The sequence below is a fragment of the Pinus tabuliformis genome, chromosome X, assembly GCF_031772625.1.
Source record: "Pinus tabuliformis cultivar Carrire ecotype Pingquan chromosome X, CPIR1, whole genome shotgun sequence".
Lineage (NCBI taxonomy): Eukaryota > Viridiplantae > Streptophyta > Pinopsida > Pinales > Pinaceae > Pinus > Pinus tabuliformis.
The window spans coordinates 1,174,119,504-1,174,137,085 of record NC_142308.1 but is presented as its reverse complement, the minus strand read 5'-3'; the positions used below and the strand labels follow the sequence as shown (position 1 = coordinate 1,174,137,085).

At 34.6% G+C, this 17,582-nt stretch overlaps 1 protein-coding gene and 1 pseudogene across 1 annotated transcript; both read right to left on the bottom strand.

Annotated features, from left to right (window-relative positions):
• Positions 1 to 236: 236 nt before the first annotated feature.
• LOC149144109 (uncharacterized) lies at positions 237 to 1,650 on the bottom strand. Its single transcript, XM_089449613.1, has 2 exons — positions 1,006 to 1,650; positions 237 to 893 (listed from the first exon to the last, which is right to left on the bottom strand). Exons 1-2 carry the CDS (start codon positions 1,221 to 1,223, stop codon positions 614 to 616), a joined length of 498 nt encoding a protein of 165 aa, XP_089305739.1. The 5' UTR covers positions 1,224 to 1,650; the 3' UTR covers positions 237 to 613.
• Positions 1,651 to 11,746: 10,096 nt separating this feature from the next.
• LOC149144108 (uncharacterized) lies at positions 11,747 to 12,367 on the bottom strand (annotated as a pseudogene).
• Between the last annotated feature and the right edge of the window lie 5,215 nt (positions 12,368 to 17,582).

Here is a 17,582-nt window from a genome sequence, read left to right as displayed (position 1 = left end):
AACCCATCTTTTTACGGATCACCAATAAAATTAATAGTGACGAATCAGCTCATACTGAATAACACCAAAAAAAAATATTAATTATTTAAAAAATTACTAATTTAATTTATTAGATATTTAATATTTAAAATTAAGATAAACACATTTATGATGTTAAATAAATACTCCCAATTTATCTATGTACCACAAGAATATTTATCCTATGTAACACGCGCGTAGAAGGGAGGAAATAGACCAAAAAATCTTCTTGAGAAAGATTCCCATCTGGTTTCCAATTTTGGAGCAAACCATAAATGAGGGAGAACAACAACACTCACGAGGAGATTCCGTTCATCCCCAACAGTGCTCAGATACATTTCTCCTATCTCCTTTATTCTTCCTTTCCTTGCAATTACGGCAATAATACAGTACTCTTAATACGGAAGCCCTTTGAGTATTTGGCATTAAAACATGTGTTACATATATGAGGTTTCTTCCGCCCCCGAATCGAAACCCATCAGCGCTCGAGAAGTTCACAATAAAAATAAAAATAAAGGGTTAATTTAGAGTATTATGTACAAAGTTCAGCTCTCGCTGTTGGGCACTGGATCTGTAGATTAGTGTCCAGTAAGCCTTATATCATTTCTCTTGGAGGCGATAGCAGTAGCCTGCAGGGGATTAAACCGCTGCTTTTATTGTTAATCTTACGGCCAAAGGAAGAAGCCTTGCGGGGCATTTCCATGGATTCGGCTGAATCTGCCAAGAGCATCGATGACAGAATGGTCTGAATCTGCCCAGAGCTATCACAACTCTTGAGTTTCTTCTCCGGCTTGGCCAGCTCTTCCACACATTTCACATTTGCGAGCGATGTAAACGACTGCGACTTGCCGGTGAAATAATTGGACAAACCCCTCCTGCAAATTATGCAAACAAACAGTCAAAATGAAGAAAAGATTACAGCAGCCCCAGTTCGAAATTGAGACAGAACAGTTTTAGTAATCAAAATATGGTTGCCATTAGACCTACTTTCGAGAAGGAAGGCTTGCTCCGAGAGACTTCATGTGTAAAAGAGGGCCGCCATTGACATGGGTTATCGGTGGAGGCGAGAAATTCCATGCAGAATTGCCGCTGTCGGTCATGTCGTCCGAGGAAGCCGAGGAGGCCCTTGAATCGGGTGAAGAAATAGAAAAAGATGATGAAAATGAAGATAAATCACATGTCGCTATGAAGCGCTCTTCCGCCATGGCTGCTAAGAGGGTTTTGAAATGAACAACAATCTTGAATTTCTGTCACGGAATCTCTGTGTATATCTTTCTGCAACAACCGAAATTCTCCTCCTGCCAGAAGTTGTGTCGGGCGTTTTGTAGCGGGCAGAGACAAGGACATCTCCCCGTATGTCCACAGAAACTTCGCCACGTGGAAACCTCGAGGGCGGGCTTGGTTCTTGCAGCGGGACGGTAAGTGAAAGTTTCCCCTGGGCAGTGTTTGGCTCCCCAGCCAACTGTTTTAGCGTTCCCATCTGGCGGGTTTCCTATCCGAATGTTTAGTAGACTTAACATGCCACGTTGGCAAGCAGCTAGCGCCCTTTGAATTTAGGTAGATGGCGGTTCCTATGACGTGGGCACCATCGAAGCTCTATGAAAATTGAGGTAAGGTTTCTGCTTGGTCTGCCTCATCCAGAGCCTTATCTATATCGAGCAAATGGGATTAGAACAGTTGGGGGACCGATACTCAAAGTCAATGCTTCCATTTCGTGAAGTGGCCAATCATCCTTCTCGGAATTAATAATGAAATTGTGTAAGATGTCCACATTTAAACACCCTTGTCGTGTATATATATATGTATGTGTGTGCCCCTTTGTTACACCATCGCGTGTTCTTTGTCGCCATCTCCCTTTTCATTCCAGAAAATTATTTCGCTTAATATACAGAGAAAAGTGAAATGCAAATATATTTATCAACATAACTCGAAGAGGGGAGCAAGAGGTTAAATTTTTCATTATTTTTAATTTTTTAATTATATGTAAATTTATTGAAAGCAGAATAAGCAATTTATTTAAAATGATTATGGTCAGAAAATTTAATTTTATAGTTTTGATTTAGCACAAATTAATAAATTGAGATGTTTATATATTTATAATTTTGTTCTTATATAAATAATGGATAGAAGTAACTCTCTTTAAGTATATTTATTGACATTTTATTCTTCTTTTTTTAATGCAAAAGCTTTCTTAAATTATGGTAAGAATTAATGAATGGGTTAAGTTACGCACCCACAAAATGCCAAAGAATCACCATCTACCAATTTACCCATTGTAACAAAAAATTGCAAGGCAGATTTTTTGTCTAAAAATGTAATTACCAAGGGATACAACACTGTCCAACTAGGCTTTCTACAACACTATAAACTTTGGGGCAAGCTTTGTCATACAAGTTCAATGCAAGTCCACCTCCTACAAATACACAAACAAATATCCAATAAGTGTAGTTAACATATTTCTAACAAATTTTCTTGTTGCATTCCCTAATGTGGACAAGAAGGCTCTATGGGAGCTATTACAATCGCAGTTGATAGGTAAGACACACTATCCTAGCCAATTTTCTCAACAAGAATTTATCATGTCATACTACAAAATAATTGTTTATATAAAATAGTAACATGTTTTGAAGCCCAACTATAATTAAATGGCATTTTATCTCCATACATCTTGTCTAGATCGTGGAGGTATCCTTACCATTTCCAATTTTCATTTGTTGGCACTTCGACACCCAATACATCAACAACTCTTCCATGTTTTTATATAACATGTACTACATTATACTAAAAATTATGCACATGGTCAGAGCATATTCTTTCAACATCTTTGTCACTTCCACCATCATTGTCATTTATATTATTATGATGATCGAAGCACATATTTTATGTGCCATTCATGGACTTTTATAAAGAAAAATGTATCCTTAAACATTTTGGATGGACCTTTACGGTTGTAAATTATAGGATTTGTTAACGATCATTGTAGGTGTTGAAATTTGAGAGATGAAGCTATCATTGTAGGTCTTTTGCTAATCAAACATCCAAGTTGTTAGAGCAACTTGTTAAAAAAAATTAAGAAGATTGTCAAATCATATGCTTACATTGTTTAACTTGTCAAATTTTTATGAAATGTTTTTTAAATTCCAAGGATTGGAGTCTTCTCCTCTACAACCAAATATACTAGATGAAGATGTTGAGCTTCCACTAATGTCCAAGAGCCATCAAAAGAAAGGAGATTTGTGGCCACTTAAGATACTCTTGTGAGTTACATATGAAGACCAAATATACTAGATGAAGATGTTGAGCTTCCACTAATGTCCAAGAGCCATCAAAAGAAAGGAGAATTGTGGCCACTTAGGATACTCTTGTGAGTTACATATGAAGACTCTAACGCTCATATTTTCACATCTATATCCTCAAAAGTTACTCAAAATATTCATGCATAATGAACTTTGATCATTTCCTAAATCTTAATAATTGCAACTCGTCTTATAAAGGTGAATATAGAAATTATACGTAATCATTCAGGCATCAATCATTGGCTACTGAGACATATTATGAGAAAGGTTCTAATTTAAGTAATGGAGTGGTGTTTGGAGCAGTGCAAGAGACTGAAGGAAAAAATAAGACTATAGAAAACAAGAATGTGGACTATGGTGATCCTATGTATGATCATTTCAACATGAGGATAGTTGAAGGGAAAACATATATAACACTTTAATGTTCTTGTGCATCTTATGGCCAAGTCAATTGAGTGTATGTAATTGTCTGTGATATGGCTGATGCGAGTTTTGGTTTGAATAAGTATTGTTATGTTGGTCTAATAACTCCATTCAAGAACAATGAACTTGTAATAGAGGGATCACATTTAAGATTATTGAACTAGTGAAGTAGTCAAAGGGTTGGTCATTTATGGATGCCTCCAGTGGCAACAAAGACTTTGGCCTCGCCCAATTGTATGATGATAGGAAGAATTTGGGGATGAATCGTGTTATGGGAACAACTTCCTTGTCAATAGTAGGATACTCCCTTCTTACTTCAAAACATGAATACAATTTTGGTAATTGAACAAAACATTAAAAAATAAAAAATTCAAGTAACTTGAATAGGATAACATAGATTGCACACCTAGAAACCGATGTTGCAACAATGCGAACCCACAAGTGCTTGGAAGTATTGAAAGCACATTCACCTCCAAATTTAACTCCAGCATCATCTATGGAAATTTGCTTAGATTGATCACTATGTTTCTCAGCCTCAATATCTATATTTTGGATAGCAGTTTTCTTAGATTGATCATTGAGTTCCTCAACCTCAATATCTATATTTTGGATGGATTCCTTAGCATCCTTCGCAATGATGCAATCATCAAGGCTCTTATTGTTCGAAAAAGACCTCGACGATTTCAAAATATCATCATTTTCCTTCATCAACAAACTAATAGATAAAGATTGATCACCCTTAAGATTCCCATTTCTTCCTCTCTTCCGAAAACCCTATGAGCCATTTTTCATTGTCCCCAAATAAAAAAAGGGTTGTTTTCTTGAAATGAAGAAAATTTGCATGCAACCTCCCCATGATAATAACCTACAAGAGGAAAGACCTTTTGCCTGGCTCAGTTGCTGATGATCTCTTGACATGGAATATTTTCCACATTGGTTTAACAAGGGATCATACTAAGCACCTAAAGGCGTAAGTAGCATTGATGAGGACTAAGCACCTAAAGGCGTAAGTAGCATTGATGAGGAGGAAAAAAGAACATAAGTTATCAAAAGGAATATAAGAAACCCCAAATTTACAAGAGTTAGTGATCAATAATTATGAAGCAAATTTGGAATCGAAAAACAACCCATCCCGGTAATATAAATATGAAAAGTTAGTGATCAATAAATATGAAGCAAATTTGGAATCGAAAAACAACCCATCCCGGTAATATAAATATGAAAATTCAAATCACTGGATTCCATCAGGTTTATAGAAAGAAGATCGCGAACCATTCCAAAAATTAATATAAATCATATTAATTTAATTTTTTTTTAAAGTAAACATCACCCATGAGATGTAGATTTTTAAATTACCACTACATGATCGAGATATTAGAAGGTAAATACCTGGCAAATTTAACCTTCCCCTGGGCGGTTTTCAGCTCCCCAGCCAGCGGTTTTAGCGTTCCCATCGGGCAGTTTCTTGTCTGAACGTGGAAGATCTGCCATGCCACGCCGAGGAGGTAGCGCGCTTTTGTATTTCGGAGGATGACTTTGATACCGATGATGCGTGGACCACAGGTTTCTCCGAAATTTGAGGTGAGGTTTAGGCTTTGTCGGCGGTGATGATTTAGTCGGAACGTATCCATGTTGGATCATTATCCGCAGCATTATTTATTTTATTTATTGCAATTAAAAGAATATTGTATTTTATGAAATAATATTTAAATATATTTGGTAGAAATTTTGGGAAATTTTAATGATATAATATTTGATAAAAATTTTGAGAAATTTTAATAAAAATTTTGAGAAATTTTAATAATAATTTTTGAGAAATTTTAATAAAAATTTTAAGAAATTTTAATAAAATGTTTGGGAAATTTTAATAAAAATTTTGAAAAATTTTAATTATAACAATTGAACACCCAATTCTAATTAAACTAGTTAAACTATAAAAATTAAATTCCCCAATTTTTTTACAGTGATAAATCTATTTTTAACTTTAAAATTACGATTCAAACACTATAAGCTTCGGATTTTGTAACCTAAAAACAATAGAATTCCAGTGAGAAAAACATTGCCAACCAAAATTATCACGTCGGTTTCCAACTAAAATTGTGACCTCGGTATATGGCTCGGATTTAAATGGCATTCCAACAGGTGGGACCCCAAAGCGATCGTTATCCGAATAAATAATGAAAGGCGCATCCCAAAAGTTGTTCACCATATCGAGATTTAAACGCCCATAGCGTGTCTTTAAACGTCCCCTCTTTGCGGCATCAAGACACCAACGCGGTGTTCGTTGTCATCATCTATAATTTTGCTTCTCTCGTAAGGGAAATGTATTTATTTTGCTTCGCATGTAATTTATAAGCTAAAAATAAGTGTAAGATGTAATTATCATTATTTTGGAGTAATTCAATTAATAAGCATATTATGTTTTTCAAATTATTTGAAGATAAAATAAAATACGACATAGCAATTAGTATCTTGGATAGGTTTTGGTTATGGGTTGGTATGTTATATATTTATGTTTAGTTGTTTTAGTTATTTATTTCTTTTTCAGTAATTAATTTTAATTTAGATTATGGTTTTATTTTTTTATTTTTTTGTAATTATTTTTATTTAGGTTACAGTGAGTTTTGTTTATTGTTTATTGGATAAAAGAATAATTTTACTTATTAGTGGAATGTTATTACCAGGGAATTATCAAATTTGATTAAACTTAAATCTCTTGAAATCCAGTAGAATATAGTCCAAAAATATTTAATATAATCATAATATTGATTTAAGTTATTTTTGCTACTCACTTGGAATAGATACTAAAGCACCAAGAGCAGTACTATGTTGTGAGTGAAAATTTCCTCAATAATGATTCTGATTATTCTGGTTGCTTGAATCAAAATCTATGTTATTTAGTTGATCTGAAATATAATATTATATGAATGTTGAATTTAAATTACTTAAAAAATTATAAATATTCAAAAGTATTTTATTTATTTATTTATTTTTATGTGATTCATGGACTTTAGAGATCGGTGACAAATAATTTTGAAGGATCACTTTTGGCTAGCTTAACCAAAAAACCAAAATATCTAGAAAATTGAACCAATAATTTAAAAAAAAAAATACCTCAACAATTAAACTAACCCTCACAACTAAATATTCAAAAATATTATATCAATATTAAAATTTAAAATATATAATATCTATTAAATATTAAATTACTTATAATTTTTATAAAAAAAATAAAATTCTAAATCCATATTAAAATTAAAAATATATAATATCTATTAAATATTAAATTATTTATCATTTTTATAAAAATATGAATTTTATATTAATGTTGGATGCACCGCTTAGTCTAACGAGGCAGAGGAGTTGCCCAGAAAGTTATAGAAATTCTGGTTATATTTAGAGAAAATTCGGCAAGGATTTTTGTACATCCAAGTTATAATTGTTAAACTTCAAAATTTTTAGTGTTCTAGATGTTTTTGTTGGTGCTGAATCCATTTCCACCATAAAAAACATGATTCAAACACTGCCTCTAAAAGATTTTTTGAAATTTTTTTATCGAGATTCCAGCCACTTTTGGATGTCTGAGCAATTCCTTCCTCCGCCTCGTTAGACGACTCCTTGGATGCACCAAGTCCCTGCGTCAAGTTGAAACTTGCGGCCTCATATGATGTAGTTTTATCCTCTATGCTTTTCTATATGATTGTTTGTTCGACTTAGGAGACTCTCGGATAAAGGGCATTACTATGTCTAGAAGAACACGAGACCGATTCATAGAATTCTATAGGAGTGTCGGAATTCTCCATAGAGTGATAACGGTCACTTTTGCAAATGTGTTTATAATTAATTAATTATATTAATAAAAAAATATTTTAAAACAATATTAGGTTATTTAAAATATTAATAACATGATTTGAAATTCAATCGGGCAGATGTAAATTTTTGTATTAGTAATTTATTCACTCCAACACAACAAGATAGCGTCTTTTTTATTTTCTTAAACTATTCGGAAATCTGGGTTGCACAAATGTTAGGGAAAGACCTCAACCAAGACATAAAGACTTCAAAATAAAGTGACCTTGGTAAGATGTTTAGAATGATTATGCTCACCTTTTAAATTAAAAGCGTTTAACTTTTAGCCATACATAAAACAAATATTTTTTAAGAAATGAAACGAGCATATCTATGTAGGAAAATTACCATCCTCATTAACCATTTTATAAACATTTAACATCTTCCAAGAGAAAATTACCATCTTCATTAACCTTTTTATACCGATTTAACATCTTTCGAGAGAAAAACAAATATCTTTATCAACCTTATTTATAACGTTTATAAATACAAAAATATTTTCTATTCTAATCCATTGGACATTCATTGTGAAAGAGTCTCAAACTCTCTACGATCAATTTGTAAAGTCAACTTTCTATTTTATTAAACACAAAAAAATAATGTGTATATATATAATGGGATGAGCCCCATGGATAACCTCTACAGTGGGAAAATAGAAAACCTGCTTGAGCTTACAACTCACAACACAATAAGGAAAACTAATTTTCTTTCTTTAGAAATTACCAACACCAACACCCCCCCATAAGTGAAACGTAGGGAGGAAACAAACAAATGGGTCCCAACAACTAGGCATGATGAGGTACCCATGTACAACAACAATGAAACCTCATAGAAAACCAAAAACAAGAAACCAAAGAAAAAAAAATTAGTGAAGGTAGGAGGATCCACGAGGACCCCCCAAAGACTACTTCCTTCACCCCAAGCATCGAACAAAGACACCTAGGAGATGCAAGAGGTTTAGTGAAGATGTTAGGCACTTGCACTTCAGTAGGTAGATATTCTAGATTGAGAACTCTATCTTAGATCAATTTCCAGATAAAGTGCATGTGGATCTTTTATGTGTTTTCTCCGATGATATTGAACTGGATTTTTGGAGATGTTGATGGCACTTTGGTTGTCACACCAAAGAATAGTCAGATGCTCCCGTTGAATTCCAAACTCCATCAGTAACTGTCGAATCCAAAGGACTTCTTGACTAACCAAGATGGCAGAAGACAATGCAATTGTCAATTATTTGTTGTAGGACCAGGCAATAGTAGTTGAACGAAGACGGTAAACAAAGCCTGATTTAGACTTCCGATCATCAACAAAACCAACCCAATCAAAGTCGATAAAACCTTCCAGCTCAGAAGAACTAGCGGTGTACTAAATGACAAACTTGGAAGTGCCTTGAATATACCGAAAAATGCACTTAGCTGTTTGCCAATGACTCTCATGTGGATCTTGGGAGAACCGACAGAAAAGTCAAACTGCAAAAGAGATGTATGGTCGGGTATGTGTAAAGTACAAAAAACTCCCAACCAACTGTCAGTACAAGTTTGGATCAACACTGGGTGACGAGCAACTAGCAGTAAGTGTAACACTTGACTGAAATGTTGAGGGTGTTGACTTACAAGCAGCCATGGCAAATATATGAAGCAAATCAAGTACATAATTTTGCTAATAAATGAAGATGCCATCTGAAGATTGATGAACTTGCAAACCAAGAAAATAATGCAGAAATCCAAGATCTATCATGTCAAACTGCTCCATCAACTATTGTTGTACACTCTATATCATGGATGAAGAACTCCCAGTAATAATCAAATCATCCACATATAGAACTAATACCAAAAGATCAGTTCCTTCTCTTTTAGTATAAACTGTAGGATCTAAGTGACAGTGAGAAAAGCCTGTAGTTAGTAGAAAACTATCCATCTTCTCATACCAAGCTCGTGGAGCCTGTTTGAGACCATACAAAGAACGACGAAGCCTGCAGACAAGAGAAGAGTCCTGCACAAAACCAAGAGGCTGCTCCATGTAGATTTCTTCCTACAAATATTTGTGCAAGAAAGCACTCTTCACATCCATCTGATAAACTAACCAGTGTTGTGAGGCAGCAAGAGACAACACAAGACGTATGGAATTCATTTTGGCAACAGGGGAAAAAGTCTCAGAGTAATCAATACCTTCAACCTGTGAAAAACCCTTGGCCACTAGTCATGCCTTATACTTGTCAACAGTACCATCTACAACATAATTTGTCCTATAGACCCATTTGCAATGAACTAGTTTTCGTCCCTTGGGAAGAGGAACGAGATCCCATGTGTGATTCTTCATCAAAGAAGAATACTCATCTGTCATGGCAGCTTCCCATTCAGGTATCCCAACAACATCAAAAAATTGTTGGGGATCCTTTGAAATAGCATGACTAAAAAGAGAAATACCAACTGTCTTGGGCTGAATATTGTTGGGAGCAGGAGAAAAATAACTGAAATCAGATACATCATAGCCATACCTTTCAGGCCACTTCTTCTGGTGAAGGCTTCTCCTCTCTTGTTCTTGATTAAGATGTTCCTGTGTAGGCTGATCAACTGCAGGAAGTGGTTGTTCTTCTGGCTGATTTTCATCTTCAGGAGGAGGATTCTCATCATCCTCTTGATCATCAAGAATAAAACTATCATCATGACCTACACCATCATGGTAATCTATGGAGAGAGTGGGTTCTGATGAGTGTTTGAAGTTCTCATCAAAATGAACAACTCTGTGAAATAAAACATCCTTTGTAATAGGATCAAACAATCTATATGCTTTCATGTCTTCACAGTAGCCAACAAAAAACAGTGGTTGGCTCTTTTTCTCCATAGCTTTACGTTTCTCATTTGGAATCAAGGCCCATGTTGCACTGCCAAAGACTCTGAAAGTAGAGACATCAAGTTTGACATGACTCCAAGCTTCCTCTGGAGTCATATGTAACACTGCTTTATGAGGCATCTGATTCTGAATATAATTGGCACAGTTCACTACTTTGGCCTAGAAGGAGGATGGCAGGTTCTTGGACTGAATCATGCAATTGGCCATTTATTTCAATGTCTTGTTCTTCCTTTCAACAACACCATTCTGTTGAGGGGTGTAGGGAACAGAGTGTTGATGCAAGATGCCATGTTCTCTACAAAAATATTTGAATGCTTGACTGACATACTCCCCACCATTATCTGTGTGTAGATTCTTGATATAAAGAGAGGATTTCTTCTCAAAAAAATCTTTAAAAGTTTTGAAAGTGGCCAAGACTTCACTTTTAAACTTAAGAAAATATACCCAAGATCTGCGTGAGAAATCATCAATGAAGGTAAGTGCATACTTAGCTCCTGAAAAAGAATGAGTTGGAAAGATCATAAGATCACTATGCACCAACTCGAGAGGAACAATAGCCCATAATGCTTTCCCTTTTGGAAAGGGATCTTGATATTGTTTTCCAAGAACACATCCTGGACAAACTCCATCTATGCATGACACCTTAGGAAGCCCAAGAACAAGATTTTGAGAATTCATTTACAACAAATATTTGTAGTTAAGGTGTCCAAATATTTCATGCCAAAGCTTACTTAATGAATCATCATGTGCAATAAAAGAGTTACTATAAGAAGGCTCAAAACCTACAAATATGCATAAGCGAGAGATGTGATATACTTGTCCATATGTAACAACTTCTAGATCTTGTAGTTCTCATATGACTACATCATTGGGTGAAAACTAAACTATTTTCCCATCCCTAGAATGACAGATATGATAAATAAAAAGTAAATTTGCGTAGATGTCAGGAAAAAGAAAAACATTCTTGATGCAATCATCATCTAAATGCACAGTTCTTGATCCACGAACATCAAGCTGTGAAGAGTCTCCCACTGCAATCTGGGAAATACTACAATCAGATGGAGATGGAAGCAACTTACTGGAATGAGTCATATGATGAGATGCACCTAAGTCAAATATCCAGCTATCTGAGAATGCATGTAAAGCTCGAGCAGATAAAGCATGCCCTCTACCAGATGAAGAGGGTTTGGATATTGAAATATTATGTTGCTTCATCGCTTCATTCAATGCTTCAAGTTTCTTATAACACTTGGATTTTGGATGCCCTTCTACTATACAAAAGCTGCAAGTTTCATTTGACCTCTTCTTCAATGTTTTGGAGGAATACCTTTTGAACTTGGAAGAAGATGGAGAGGGCTTTGAATTTTTCTGAGGTTTGGAGTAGAATCCTTCTTCTTTTGAGGACTAGCTTTGGATTTTCCTTTAGAGATATGTGCTACAAGAGCTTGAGACGTTGAGTTAGAAATAACATCTAATTGTTGAAGCTTAGATTGTTCTCTTGTTAAGCGTTCACAAAATAACTCAAAAGAAGGAATTTTAAAATTATCACCAAGTGCATCCATTGTAGAATAAAATGTAGAAGCAAATACCTGATACAAACCCTTTAGCTTGGATAGAATCAGGAAAATGCACTCATTGTCTGATTTGGTGTCTCTGCATCCTTTCAGCTGTGCAACCAATGACCAGAATTTGACAAGACAATATTCAATAAAGGCATACTCATCATGGATAAATGAAGACAATTATGCTTCCGATTGTAAGGCCTTGAACTCAATTATTTTTCCAAATAGAGAGGCCACCTTGTCCCAACTTTTCTTCAGAGTATCACATTTATCAAGATGGAATAGAAAATTGTGCGAAACATGAAGCCCAATTAACCCCATGGCTTCATCAAGCTTGTTTATGTAAGCAAACTTCTCCATTTCTTTGGTGAAGGTGAGTTGATTTTATGCAAAATTTTACCACAATACCTTCGATTGCAGGAGTTGTTGTATTTTGAGCTTTCAGGTATGATAATTGTGGGGAGTGAGGAGCTCAATGGTCTTGAATTCGACCATATTATCACAAATAATAAAAAAAACCCCTTCAAATAAAAGCCCACAACAAAAATATTGCAAAAAAAATCATCAATTAACCCTCTGGTGGCAAATCTGCGGATGGTCTTTAGTTCTGACGCTGAATTTTAAATGCACAACAACAATTTTCCAGCACTGAAGAAAACACATCATGTTGTAGAAAAATAACAAAATTGGGCTAACAAAAATAATATGGACGAATATCATACTTATAGCACGATCCAAAAAATCTTCCAACTGCAGATTGAATAGAGTGCTTGCACTATCTAAGGAGGGGTGCCATAATGTCAATGATTTCAAAGTAGCAATCAATCTAGCTCTAGGAATCAGAAGGTTAAATATGCACCACCAAATGGCAAAAAAGTAGACGAATGTGTCAACAAAGAAGATAGAGGTTTATGCTGTGATCTACAATTATTCCACTCCAAGATTGATCCAATATGGGTCTAATTTGTATGGATATAACTCCAAGAAAACAATCAACAAATTCCATGGAAACAATCAAACAAAGAGAAGGGGCTTGCAGATCTGCTCTAATATCGAGAAAGAGTCTCAAACTCTCCACGATTAGACTGCAAAGCTAACTGTCTACTTTATTAAACACAAAAAAAATGAATGTGTATATATACAATGGGATGAGCCCCATGGATAACCTCCATAGTGGGAAAATAGAAAACCTATGTGAGCTTACAACTCACAATACAACAAGGTAAACTAGATTGCTTTCTTTAGAAAACACCAACACCAACACATTTTATTAGTTACATATTCATATAAGAGAAATGACCATTTTCATCAACCTTATTCATAATGTGTATAAATACAAAAATATGTTCCATTCTAAGAAGATGAATGTTCATTTTATTAAATTTGGGTTTTTCTCACCACCATGAAATTCGCTCAAATATGAGCAAAAAACTATGAAAATTCGCCAGTCCTATTTGTATATCAAATAATTCTACAAAAATTTGATTCTATTCACAAGATAAGTAGGTAATCTAGTGGGTAAGAGGAAATCTAGTTCATAGCTTATCCACAAAGATTTGTTAATTTCCATGCATGGAATGCTAAGTGCAATTCCCAAACACAAAATAGACGGTGGTGGGATAGCATCTAGGAAATGGCAATTAATTGTGAGTAGAATTTAGAAAGCCGAGAAAACAAGAAAGGAAAGAATTTGAACTTGAACCATGAAGATGAGAAAATTCAATAAGGAGTAATTGATGTTTTAAATATTTTTATATGGAGGAGGAATTCTACATAAATAAATTCTGCATATTTAATTTTTAAATACATATTAACTAGCACAAGCACATTAATAAATGTGGTTGATATAGGTTGATATCAATTACATGCACAGCCACATTAGTAAATATAGTTGATATACATCGATATGCATCAATGATATGGATTTAATATTAATATTAATATTGATAATAATAAATATATTATTATAAAATAATAACAATTATTATAAATAATAATAATAATAATAATAATTATTATTATTATTATTATTATTATTATTATTATTTATAATAATTGTTATTATTTTATAATAATATGTAACATGCTTACCCACTCATCAACAAAACAAAACAAAAAAATATTCAAACAAACATAACTTTGTTATTGCTATACGGATATCCTATAATCCCTTCAATTCATAAGTTCGTTAGCCATGATAACATGCACTTAGTTTGATACTTCAGTTAATACTTGGTTGATTGTATAGTCAACTTGGTCCTATACTCACACAAGCTTGGTACTTATGCATTTATATATATTTTTTGAAATATGGCATGCATATTTGTTTTAGATAAATCTGACCCTCCTCACCTAAGGTTATATTACCGAATTACGAGTTTTACATACCTTGTTGTGGTACCATATAGTCATACCATTTGTGAGTTTATTATATTATCAAGCTTAGGTTATTTTCTTTCCAAAGGGTCCATTGGAAGCCTCTTGACTTCTCCACCGTACTTGTTGAATTAATCTCTTCACTAACCTTGTTGAACACTTGGCCCTCGGATCTGCCCTCCATTTACCACCGCATGATTGGACGACTCAGGGTTGCTAGGGGCAGTTAAGCGTAACCAACCCATTCTCCATCGCGCTGCTCGTCTGATCAGTATGTTGTTGTATAGAGGGTTTTCACGCGTTCTGCAACTATATCTTTCAACGTAAGGGTTTTCAAGATACATCCTCCAGCCAAAACTTATAGGTATGCTCTAAGGGTTAAACAAAAACCTGTTTTCTCTTTTCTTATATTTTTGTTTGTAGTTATATGACCAATTCCCTGATTTTCCTACAAGTATCAACGAAATTTACCTGTGTCTCTAGCTGGTTGGATTAAACGCGCGAAAACCATACACAAGTGCTAGACTCTTTTTCTCTCAAGTATTTTCTTTTTATTTTTATATTATATTATAAGAACAAAGATTCATTTAATTTTCTTATAGGAATGTTCCTACCTAGCGGAGGACTCGCTCAAATTATTTACATGTATTTTCCTGTGTCAATCTTCCACTGTCTACTTGTTTTCTTAATTGGTAAAGGGGCAAGCCTAACCCTAGTTCTTTATGTATGTCTCAAGTTGGAATACTTTGTTCCCATAGCTCGTCATAGTTTGTCTTTCATCCAGCCACTGTTAGACTTACCTTAGGTTCACATTTCTCTAGGTTTCACTAAACCCTATTGTTCGGTGTGGAATCTCTTCATTCCTCTCCAGCCCCGTTCTAGTTTTTATGGGTGTTATCTTATATTAAGAGTCTTTGTTTTATAATGAGTTTTTGCACCTGACACAAGGTTCAAAACAGTTTGTAGAGAATGTATGTATTTGGAATTTGGCAACGAAGCCTCTGTAGGTGGCCGGTATAAAAGACATATTTTCTTTTCATTGTATATTGGGGTTTCAACCTTTTCCCCCATTTTTGTTATTATTTGTTAAATAAAATATATTAAATCTTGTGGGGGTTAGAGGTGTTTGTATTACATTGTTTGTTCAAGTTGAGTTCCGAAAATACTTATTTTGTGTTAATTTGATAATTGGTTTACATGCACATAAGATTGTAAAGGAATTAAATTGTTTATGGGTACATTTATCTTTTTGGATTGCTCTATATTTCATCCTTATATACACCTATTTTATATGTATAATTTATGGAACTTTGTTTCATATCTTTTTCCTATAGTTTGTTAGTTTGTTTTTTGTTGTTGTATCCTTAATAGTACATAGAGTTATCTTTTTCTACAGTTCATGCTTAATGTTGAATGTGCCTGATAGAGAAGCAGGAACCAAGAATTTTTCTTGGGACATTCTCTCTACACATGTGGCATGACATAATTCGTTTACTGGGTTCCGAACTACTCCCTAGAGGAACCTCAATTCGATCCTATGGGTTAAACAAAAATTTCTTTTTTGTTGTTTTGACATTTTTTACTGTTCCAAAAGAAAAATTGCATCCACTGACTCGTTGGGTTATTTGCTAATTTGACAATATGTATCATTCTAAAATATTCTTTTCAAATTTAAAGAAGGATAGAGGGTATTTTCTTTAAAAAACCCAGACACAGAAGCACACCTTTTTTTTCTATTGCAACCTTTAACATTATTTATTTCCTTACAAAAACACAATGGAATTTTTGAGTAATAACATAGGTAGGAAAAATTTACAGAGGACCTCTGCGCTCCAACAACTATCCATATATATTCACAAAAGAAAGCTTTTCATTTTCAACATTTTTAAAAGAAACAGTTACAAATCTTGAGTATTTATATTATGCTTATCCACCTTAGTTCACCTAGTCAAGGAAATGATACTGGGAGGAAGACTCCACCACCCATCTTGTGAGACTGGTGATTACGTCTAGGTCTTCCCCCGAGCCTCTTTAGTTTCTTGATCCGGACGTATGCAGGAAAACAACAGAATACATATATAAACATAAAGACATAGATGCAACAAAAATAAAACTTCATTTCATTACTATCAAACAACTGAAATATGCTTACATATAAAAGGTAAATAAACTAGCTCTGACGATGGTATCTTATCTCTGAGGAGAGATGTGGCAGCTACATCCCTCTGAACTGTGTTACAATGAGGCTCGAAGGCCTATTTATTATTGAGAAACAATGGAAAACCCTAAACATCCAAAAACCTAACCCTAGGAGATGAAGCACCAAAACTATGGGCCTTGTTTGGGTAAATTGGCACATCAACTTCCCGGGGTCGTAATTTTGGGATACGATCACTGTTTGACGCGCACAATACCTTGTTAGAAAGATTTATCCGATGAATATAACTTTCGACCACAAACATGAGTCAAATACGCATGTTTTATGTTTTCCCAAAAAAAAGTTGTTTAGGGCCTCAAAACAGCTCCAGAAGTTGAGGACCCGAAAAACTGCCAAAAATAGAAAGTTGTGCTAGAATTAAGGAAATTGAAAAACTGAAAGAAACAATGGTGGGGGTCCAAGTGGAATAGGAGGGTGGCCACCGATATCCACCTGGATCAATCCTTCCCCCTTAGGAAGCAATGGTCCCCATTGCGTTGAGTGCCTCCATGAGATCAGGAAATTTCTGTTGAACTTGGTCCCTGGTGAGCCACTTGCCTTGATGCAGGAGTTGGCTAACTTTGACAACCTGATACAATTGGATTATTTGCTGGCGAGTGTTCTCGATCAGTGTGTCCATAATCTAATCATTTTTAGCTTATTCGATGTAGTCCGGGTTTAACTATGCTAGTGTGAGTTATTTTGCAATTCCTTATGTGCGCAGTAATGGTGGAAAGTATGGTGAAAGGCAGTCCACATTGAACACTGGGTGCAGGCAGTTCTTGATTTTTCTGTGTTATGAATTGTAATGGACTGACTCTTAGTGATTGGTTTTCTAAAGTGCTTGCAATAGGTGTATATGGAATTTGTCATCCACCTTGTACTTCTTGCTCATCTTCATCATCATATCCATGAGATAATACAACTCCATCTGCAACAGATTTATCTATGCTTCCATCCTAATCTTCTTCTTCCTTGAACTCAACATCTCTACGGATAATATATTTC